At 43.5% G+C, this 10521-nt stretch overlaps 1 protein-coding gene across 9 annotated transcripts in view; it reads right to left on the bottom strand.

Moving 5' to 3' along the window:
- Window positions 1–747: 747 nt before the first annotated feature.
- Window positions 748–10521, bottom strand: part of si:dkey-151g10.3 (serine/threonine-protein kinase WNK3) — a 45551-nt gene continuing 35777 nt past the window's right edge. For 5 of the 9 annotated variants that reach the window (XM_049580309.1, XM_049580312.1, XM_049580310.1 and 2 more), the window contains 9 exons: window positions 10310–10462; window positions 8060–10209; window positions 7628–7874; window positions 5802–5887; window positions 5364–5701; window positions 4890–5125; window positions 4710–4805; window positions 4456–4619; window positions 748–4047 (listed from right to left, as the gene is read on the bottom strand). In XM_049580309.1, the coding sequence (XP_049436266.1) occupies window positions 3472–4047; window positions 4456–4619; window positions 4710–4805; window positions 4890–5125; window positions 5364–5701; window positions 5802–5887; window positions 7628–7874; window positions 8060–10209; window positions 10310–10462 (4046 nt within the window). In that variant the 3' untranslated portion in view covers window positions 748–3471. Of the gene's footprint in view, window positions 4048–4455; window positions 4620–4709; window positions 4806–4889; window positions 5126–5363; window positions 5702–5801; window positions 5888–7627; window positions 7875–8059; window positions 10210–10309; window positions 10463–10521 lie in introns of those variants that run through there. The other 4 variants (XM_049580313.1, XM_049580314.1, XM_049580311.1 and 1 more) reach the window with 4 other exon arrangements.

Below are 10521 nucleotides of genomic sequence, written 5' to 3'. Positions count from 1 at the left end.
ACAATTCTAAAAACAAGTATTCATTTATTTCACATTTGCTTTTTTTTTTTTATTTTCACCCCAGTATTTATTCTACATTAGCATAAAAACTATAAAGATGTCAAAAAAAACCCCCATGGATTTATAACTATATAGACAATGACTTGCCAGTTTGACATAGGAGGGCCCAATACAATACTGTGTATGCAATGTAGTTTAAATATGCAAACATCCAATATATCCTCAGCTTTTCTTGTGTAAATATAATATTTCAGGAGATGGTTGTAATATTTTTTAATGTTTGACAATTTGCATATTAATTAGGCCTAAAGCAATTCAGCTGACCTACACCTTTATTTAATTATTGGAGATAAAGCAGACTACACCTCAAAATACATTTTCAGAATCCATCTTGGAGAAAATAAATCATCAGCAGTAATTTGATGGATCTCAGATTGCACGCCTTTTAATTTAGTTTTTCATCAGTTTAATAGAATTTCATTTCTTAATTAATTTGTGTGTTCAAATCTGTGAGGATTGGTCATTGTATGTTATTGCACATGTAATTATCTAATTATAAATCACATTTGCCTTAAATAAATACCAAAGTTTTTTGGATTTTGAAATTAATGTAATGTAAAGTGGCTCTGCGTGGTCCCTGGGCTGTTCTTGTGATGAAGTCTGACTTCTAACTCACTACCTCAAACCTCCACAAGAACCCAGCTTGCCCAGCTAAAATAAAGCATGTAATAAAAAACACACACAATGTTTTAGTCTGATGTTTAACATCATTTATTTTGATTAGTTACAAAACATAAATAAAATCAACAGTTGAATTAGTTACAATTTACAGAGGCTAAATCACCAGCAACATACTTTATTTTTTGAGGTTTCTCTGCCCAAATATCCTTTTGTCATTGGTTCTCAGTCGTGCCATTTTGGGACTTCCCAGATTTTTATTATTATTTTTTACTTTTTGCATGTTTTTTAATTTTAAAGTTAAGTAAACCTGACCTGCAACCCAGCAGAAAGACTTGTGTAAGACTAATATGTATATTCCAGATTGCCATTGTTCAAAACTGAAAAAAGATGTCAAAAGTTCTCCCAATATCATCTAAGATGACCCTTGGGAGTCCCAATAAACACGAATGAAAACCAGTGTTTTCTAGTTTCAAATAACCTCAGATTTATAATGATGAGAACACAATTTTACAATTTGTACAACCCCATTTCAAAATACAAAAATAATCTTTATCTTTTAGATAACATTTTGGTAACACTTCAAGGACAAAGCCAGCTCCACATCATGAACATGATCATTAAGCTGTAGCTTGCAGCCAACATGTTAGTATCAGACATGACAGCACAGTATCTCACCTTCACTAATAATGAACTACATCTCTGTGACAATGTGGGTTGTCTTGAAAAGCAACAAATACAGAAAATCGTTGTTATAGTCTAGATTATGCAGTTTCTGAACAACCATACCCTGTAGCACAAACTACTCCTCCTTAACCGTTCATGTTTTAAATGTCTTTGACTCACATGTAGCAGTTTTTAACAACTGGTACAATCTTCTGTTTTCAGTGGCACACAATCTCTCTATCATTAATAAAACAGAAGTGCTGCTTTGACTACAGCCTACTCATTATGCCAAAAAGAGTATCAACGCCTGATCTTCAAAGGTCAAACGTGTATGGCTAAGTGCTCTGATAACCCAATATAAAGTACAGTAATATATCTGCTGAGGATATATTACACCATGTATCTCTGCATCTACAAATGAAGCATTTAGAAATAGAGAAATGGGAGATTTTTGACTTGAGTAAACCTTTTGCAGTGTGCATAAAGCACAGTTATGGCCCACAGTTCAGCTTCTGACTGATGCATTCACACTGACAGCCTATGGCCAAAGACTAAATAGTTTACAATTGAAACAAGGAATTTGTCTAACGCCAAACAAAGTTGACAAATAGGCAAGTGAGGATCTGACAACGGTGTCGGACATCAAGCTTACAACTGGTAAATGGTTTAACCTCTCACTTGTTTTGTTTGTTGAGGAAAAGAAAGCCTCAAACGTAGGCAGAGTAAACATTTTCATTTGGGTAAAGTGACATTTGAGAGGCCGCTTTGAATGAAAGAAACAGGGATGTAATTTATAATGCAATATACCATGGGACTATCACAAAGCTTTGTCACACAGAAAAAATATACACTCACACACCCACAAAAAATGCAGTAATTTTAAAAGGCAATATGGGAATAACCCATATGGTCTCCCCAGTCTATTGGCAGTTTTTTTTCTTTTTCACCTTCCTCCTCAGCATGACACCGTGATATACTCTGATATGCGGAGCTCAAACTGAAAGCAACAATGTCAAATGTGAAAGCATTTCAAAGCAAATTTACTCATGACTGATGAATTATCTCAGTAGGCTGCAAATAGTAAATGTGAGAATCATGAATATACAGCAAGTGCAAGCAGTTTGCACTCTGGCAAGTCAAGTTAGTCATGCAGTCTTGGGTTGAGTACACCCAGGTATCCACTGAACGTAGATGGCATGTTTCAATTCACCATCGTATTATGAATTTATTTTAATTTATATCACACCACTCATGGTAATTCTGTTTCTATGTTACAACTGCTAAACATAAAGTAATACAAAGGAAGCACATGCTGTACCGGTGCACAACACTGCAACACGGTGTTTGGTCGCATGGTGGTAATGAGGGTAGCCAGGTTAACTTTACCGTGCTTTACTGTACAACATGCTGTTGTTTAATTTTTTTCCATTGCCCATTTTAACGCCTTGTGCTGTAGGCCTACGCTTTTAAAAGATCACGTGACGATCATGAGAAGATCCTCTATGCGTCTGGTTTTCATCAATGTGCTTCTACAAAAATATTTTATGCCTTACAGACAAATCCATACAATACATGCTGATCAATTTAGATGACCATTACTAATTGCACTTTTAAAATTGATAGTCCTTTCACTGTAAGCATTGACAAATTAAACAAGAATTGTCAACACACTGTCAAATATTTTCTGTCCTTCTTGTCTCTGCTTAGGGAGAGTTCAGGTCCAACTGAGTCGGTTTGAAACAAAAACATGAACGTTAATTTGTGTAAAAGGACAAAAGGGATATGTACTCGGATAATCCATAAACACTCACCCACACTCATAAACGCACACACTCATACATTTAAGAATTTATACATCTCAACACCCAAACATACCATGATTCATAAACCCCAGCTGCTGTGTTCCTTGTTACCCTCTGTCTGTACATACTAGAATCTATCATCTCTCACATTCACTCCCCTTCTCATCCAGAACTACACTGGAATCCATACAGTATATTCATTGCAGTCACAACTCTCTCATACATACACAGAACTAACACTCCATGTGGATCTGCTTTGCGTCCTGATCCACTTAGCATTTCCATCTCTTGCACCTTCATATTGACCTCTCACTTCACCTTGGTTTTATTTCTGTCCCAGAGGAAGAGTCGAGGTGGGAGGTGTTGGGTGAATTTTGGCACTGGAAGGTAGAGCAGCAGTAGAACAAGAGGGGGAAGAGGTTGAAGAGGGCGAGGGACAGGAGCAAAATGTCCCCCCAGTAGCAGCAGTGCTATCTGTGGGTGCGGTAGTGCCACTGCCGGGCAGCAGAGACGGGGCCGTGGACACTGGAGATGTGGGCATTTGGGAAGGCAGCAGCGGTTGGCTTTGAGGTGGTGAGTGGGGCAGCTGGGTGACGGGTTGTGTCTGTAGTAGGGACTGGGACTGCATGGGGGTTTGCATTCGGGGTTGCGGTATCTGCTGGCGGATTGGGGACTGCTGATAGGTCATCTGCTGGAGGGGGAGAGACTGATGGAGGTGTAAACTTTGCTGCATCTGTGGCACTTGAGCCATGTGCGTTTGTGTTGGTGGCCCTGGGGAGGGCAGGGTGGACAGGTTTCCTCCACCTGTGTATTGGGAAGGGGCTGCCACAGGCAAGCTGGTAGGAGTAGGGGGTGCCTGGGGGTTCAGTGGTGCCACTGGAAACCAACCTGATGGAGCCACCTGGACGGAATATAGTAATGAGTGCTTAGGGAATATTACAGCACAAACATTATAATTTGGTATTGTTGCCTTTTAAAACAAATATAAAGGCCCAAACACACTGGCAGGTGTCAATTATCACTTTCAGGGTGTCTGAGTCTTAAGTCAACAGAAATATCCAGAAAACTCAGCCTTTTTGAGCCCCAAACTCTTTTGCTACTCCCAATTAGAGCCAACTGAATGCTGCCTGGCTTCGTTTAATAATCCTTTTATGACATAAATATATTTTATGATACAGAGCCAGTGATTTATATAACACATGATTATATAATAGCATTTATATAACACATCAGAGATCTCTCTGACCATATATTAAAGGCTCATTTTGTATGGCATGAAAAATTGATGCAATATAGTGTGCTGTCCTACCTCAGTCGTCTGGCTCCAGCCTCCCAACTCCTGCACCTGCTGAATCTGCTTGATTTGATTCAGCGAAGGTTTGGGCGGGGTGGGGCCCACCGCCTCCTTCGTCCAATTATCAACGAGTTTGTGCAGTTCATCCGTGAATGTGCTTTTTCTTAGAGGGCTGTGATCTGCAGAGAAAAATAAGAGGAAGGCATCATCATCACCACTGATTGTCACTAAATTTTGTGTTGCCTTGATATATCAATGACAAACCGTACCTCTTTTAGCAGGCAGTGAAGTACAGTGCTCTGGGTTGCAGTAAAGAGGCAGTCTACTCTGTTCACTACCTGAGAAACTACTTGACTGCTGAATCCCTAGGCGGGAGATACAAGAAACAGTCACACAGAGAACAAGCATCAGAAAAAAGTGAGAGAGAAATAATTTATGTAAGTGCGTACCAGAGTGCGTAACTCCATTGTTATCCATGTGAGAGTGGGGCCGGGGCCGGAGCTTGATTTTGGCCGGCCTGGGCCTACGAGGAGAGAGGATAGGAGGTCCCGTGGGCAGAGGAGGGGTTCGGGACAGGGAGACTGGCAGACTCTGCCTTTGGTCTTTGAGGGAACGAAGCTGTCTGTACAGCTCCTGCAGCTCTCTGTTCTGCTGGGCCTGAAGTGATACCACCTCCTTGATGTGCCTGTAGTGGAAGAGAAGCAAAACAGAAAGTAGAAGGTGGGTAGAATTCTTGAGTTTAGTAAAATCATGAACTAAAAAAGAAGATAGAAAAAAAAATAAAAACAATACATATGCATAAAAAAGGTACAACGATTAAAAACAGTTGTCATATAGGCAAGAAACAACAATAGAAACTTTTAATAAATGGAGAGACACAACTATAAACCAATGGAGTTGTATCTTTCCCCTCACTGACTTACTTCTCTCTTAGCTTGTGTAATTCTTTTCTCAGCTCTTCATCCTCCAGCTCACTCTCATCCTCATCATCGCTGCTGCCCAGGGGTGAGTGGCTGTGCCCATGACCTCGGGGCAAGTGAGCCATTGCTGGGGTCCTCTTACTTTCATCTTTTTCTCCTTCCTTTGCCCGGGATCTCCTCCTCTCCCTCTCCAAATCAGGAGACACCGGGGAGCTGTCAGTTTGCCTGTCCTCTTTCTTAGTCTCAGCCTGGGTTACGGAGAAGCGTCCCACTTTCCTTTGAGTGCTACCATGGCCGGATGGCGCAGCCTTCGGGGGAGAGGACTGGGGCACTGGAGTCACCTAAAGGCAGAGGATGTGGGAGAGTTCGCTGCATGTCCAGACCGCAATGAAGGTTCAGATTAATGAGTGGCAAAGATCAAATCAGAATTTTTGCTCCTACCTGAAATCGTCCTTTGCATGAATGAGGTGGATTTAAGGGTGGCGCCTCCTTCTCCTCTGCAAGTGCCTGACTGCTGGAACGCCCTTCTGATAAAGATATAGGGATGAAAAACAAAAAGGGGAAACAAGGAGACAGGAACACAGAGACACGGGTATAAAGAGCACATGAATGACGAGGTAGACACACACAATAGCAACACACAGAGAAATGTACATGACAGAGACACACAGATGCACACATAAAGACATGGGACACAAACACACAAAGACACAGTGTTAAAAATCACCCATCAAACTCATACATCATCAGCTCTGTGACTGGCATGACTTGCATGCAGGTCTATGAAATGTGTTAAACGCTGAGATCTGTGTCAGTCATTTTTTATAAATTAAAAGCAACAAACTAAAGAATAAATGTAAGGTTTTGTGGATGTAAAAAGAAAATCATGCTTTGGAGAAATGTGTAATGAACGTGTGGGAAGGGGTGGTAGATGTTTCATTTAAAAAAAAATATAGGAAATCATTAAATTAAAACAAACATATTGTGACAGTTGAATGTTTACAACAGTGTACCCCCACCCACCCACACATCCACTCTCTCATTCTCACTGACTCACCATATTCCCACTCATATACCAGACAACAAAGCTCAATATCACATTTCAGATCTGTGCTCAGATCCACAGTGATATTGTTCAATGTGTTTGATGTTTGGGATTACTACATTAGCAAAGTGTGTACATGGATAATGTACAGTAGCCTGATGTACAGTAAGTGTTACTTACAGATAACGATCCATTATTAGTCACTCGTGTAGAACATAACATACGTGCTCATGCAGGTGCACTTGTAGCAAAGGATCTAAGCTACAGCTACACATATTAAACATATAAACACAAACACATGCAAGATGGCTGAAATATGTTAACAGCATGATAAACCTTAGCTTCATGAAAAGTCTACCCGTGTACAAAAGAACCTGACAGTAAGCCCTTGGTAATGTGAACAATATGTGCTAGACTTTCAACATAATCTAAATATTTCATACAGATAATTCAAATGAAAAAGCAATCTTCATAAATGCATCTACTACGACTACAGTATACAGTAGAGCGTCATAAAGCAATGCTATACTGCAGGCGCTGACACAGAAAGCGTACACATTCTGAATGACAACTGATTACATAATATTAGCTTAGCAACTTAGCATCTATCTTATCTGTTACGATGTGAGTTGCATGGCGCTGTCTACACAGAGCCAGCAGGTGGAGGTGAGATGGTTGCTGCTGGCTTTGCTTGCGGACTTGGGGCAAAAAAAAAAACAGGGGAGGGGGGGTCCTATGAAGGGATATGTCCTGGGCACAGGCACAGCTGGGCTTTACTCCAGAGCTCATCTGCACTGGGATGGGCATCAGATTTTCTGATGCCGCCCTCTTCACTACACTGTGCCAATCTTCCACCCTCCTCTACTCTCCTCTGTTCTCGCCCCAGGGTGAGTAACCCATGCAAAAGGAAAAAATTGCCAAGAAAATTAAATTAAGTCAAAAGAAATACAGAAAACAAACAAACGAAACAATAATGTATGTAGTGATGTCAACACTAACATTACATGGAGACTGTAGTCACATTACAATATACAAAAACAGGATTATTTAGCTGTAAACATTAACATCCTTTAACATTAACAGTTATTAATTCCTGATGGTTAAGAAAGTTATTTCACTATGTTAAAACTAGTACTAGATATTAGATTTAAGTCCATTCCCCAACACCCCATTCTCTCTCTCTCGCTCTCTCTCTCTCGCTCGCTCCCTAAGAGGACGCTACCTTGCTGGACTCTGGGCTTCTTGAACAAGCTGGCGGAGTGGCGCAGTTTGCACGCCCAGTTTTTGAATTTGCGAGTCCAGGATTTCTTGCTAACGGGATTTCTGATACTAGGACATGTCAGGTTTAGGCCAAAATATCCACCTCCTGCATTGTGCTTCTGCTGTCCGTGCCGGAGGGGGATCGGGTGCTGATTGGGAGGCCACGATGCGTCTCCAGTGGTACTGGTGTCAGAGTGTGGGGGTACAGCCTAGAACAGTTGAGACGTTCAAAACGGAGAGACACTCAAACATTTAAACACAACAAATATCACAGACAGCTTCACACAGCAATACACTGAAATATAAACAGTAAAATAATGTAAATTCAGTGTTGTGAAAGACAAAATTGATGTGCGAGAATTTTTTCAATTTCTTGTCTGTGGCTTTCACTCACAAGAATGGTTGGTTCTCCTGGTACAGGTGGACGCTGGGGTCCAGCAGGATCATCCTGGCTGGGAGGCAGGAGAGAGGTTGGCGGGGTGGAGGAGGCAGAAGTGGAGGGAAGAGATGGGCCAGGCTGTTGCTCCACTGGGCCCATCTCTGCAAGGTTGGGCGCTTCTATGGAAGCTTTCTCTCCTCCGCCATCCCTCTCTGGGTCAGGGGAGGTAGAGGAGGAACGTGAGGTGGTGGAGGAGGTAGAGGAGGTTGAGGAGTGAGGGGATGTATCTGAGGAGGAGGCAGGTGGGGGGAAAGACAAGTGGTGAAGAGACTGTGGCTCAGATGACTCGTCTCCTCCTGCTGATGTGGAGGCAGCTGACGTAGGGCCAGAGGCAGCTCCCCCAGTCGGTGCTGCCCCGCTGCTGTACTCCTGATACAACAAGTTCCTCAGCTTTTCATCCAGAGTCTTGATGCGATTGTCTACAAATTCAATTTTGGGGGGGCCTTCACTGTCTGACTCAGCCACAGAGGAAGGCTGAGCAGGGGATGGCGTCATTGTGAGGGAGAGAGCGGGTAAGGGGGCTTCGGTGGTGCTCAGATGGAGAGGCGGCAGAGAGGAGTCAGAGGAAGGGTGAAAAGGAGTAGAGTAGCTGCATGTGTCCTCTGTAAAACTTGTCTCTCCTGTGGACACCTCTGACTCTGACATCTGTAAAGAGGACTGCTTCTGCAGCGTAAACTGCTGCTGCTTCTGGGGGGTGTCCATGGCTTTAACCACCTCTTGTTGCTGCTCAGTGTGTTGCAGCTGTTTCTGTGACTGTATATGTTGTTGTGCCAGCTCAGCAGGGATTTGGACTTGTTGTGGAATCTGCTGTTGTGGTACAGGGCTGACATTTAGCTGTGCCTGTTGTTGAAGAAACTGTTGACTAATTGAGAGGGGCAGTATTTGGCTCTGATCTGTCTTTAAAGCCACAGTACCCATAAACAGCTGTTGTTGTTGCTGCTGTAGCTGCTGTTGCACCATTTGCTGTTGCTGTAAGTGTATTGTCTGTTGTAGGTTTAACTGTTGCTGCTGCTGGTGATCGATGTGGGCCTGCTGTTGAGGCACTACTGCAGCTTGGGGTGCCATAACCTGCTGTGGTAACTGCTGTAACTGAGGCTGTTGCAGCAATTGTTGAGTAAACTGGGGTGTTTGCTGCTGAAGAAGAGGTTGTTGGGTCTGCTGCAGGGGCATTGGTGGCAGAAACTGCTGCAGAGACTGCACAGACTGTTGTAATAACTCTGTATGACCCTGTCGAGGCAACACCTGCACCTCAGTCAGCTGTTGTTGAAGTGGTATTTGCTGCTGCATTAGTTGCTGATGTTGTAACTGTTGGAGAGACTGTTGCAGTGCTCGTTCCTGCTGCAGCTGAATTTGTTCCTGGTATGCTTGATGTTGTGACTGTTGTTGTTGCTGCATTGTTGCCTGCTTTATCTGTTGTGCCTGTTGTTCAAGCTGCATTGCCTGCAGTTGTTGCTGTTGAACTACTGGCAACTGCTGCTGTAATGCAGGCTGTAGTTGTGGCTGTGGTTGCTGTGGTTGTTGTACAGCTGGCTTGGCCACCTGAGTGAGTGTCTGCTGCTGTTCCATACCAAGTTGGCTTACCGCAGAAGAGGTCACTGCAGCAGCAGGAGGAGGGGAATGAAAAGAGGTTGAAGACTGGTCCACTGCCGGCACACATGCCCTTGGAGCAGTTGTCACTGTATCCCCAATACTTTGACCTACAGTGGAGCAACCACTGCTTCCAGGAGAAGTGAGGACATCAGGGAGAATGGTGATGGGTGTGGGAGACACAACAGTAGGAGCAGTGGACAAGGTGGGGAGGTTAGCAGCAGCAGGTATTGCTATGGATGCGGGAACACTGGGAATTTGGTCAACAGAAGCTGAGGTGAGGACCGGCAGATCAAGACCACCTGAAGCTGTGACAGGGACAGAGGCCTCAAGAGTGGAGGCTGGTGCAGAGATGCTTTCAGAGGCAGCGGTGTGAGGAGCTGGGGCAGCTATGACTGAGGGGGCCATGGAGGCAGGGGCTGAGACAGTGGAGACTGGAGGGGAGGTGGCAGAAAGGGATGGGCAGGGGGGAGAGGCAATTCCAGTCAAGGACTCCAGACTCTGGGATCCTTCACTTTCTACAGCCGCAGAGAGGAGCACATGGTTAGTTTCTGTTATGCTGCCAAATCAGTCATGTTAATAAGCCACAGCATTAAAATTGACCTGGATAGAGCTCACCTTTCTCTGTTTTAGGAGACTGAGGTGTCCTCATCTCTGCAGTGGGTGATGGTGCACCTGCACCCTGACTGGATAGAGAGTCTCTATGGCGGATGGTCTGGTTGATAAAGAAGCGCCAGCGTCCCACTGGGGAAGAATGAGGCACCGAGTCCACTGAAAATCATTAAGATAATTTACGACTTATAACAAGTCAAGTTATTGAACATCTAGCA

This window comes from Epinephelus fuscoguttatus, linkage group LG7 (genome assembly GCF_011397635.1).
Source record: "Epinephelus fuscoguttatus linkage group LG7, E.fuscoguttatus.final_Chr_v1".
Lineage (NCBI taxonomy): Eukaryota > Metazoa > Chordata > Actinopteri > Perciformes > Serranidae > Epinephelus > Epinephelus fuscoguttatus.
Note: the sequence above shows the minus strand (reverse complement) of the source record. Positions and strands in the feature narration are given on the sequence as shown.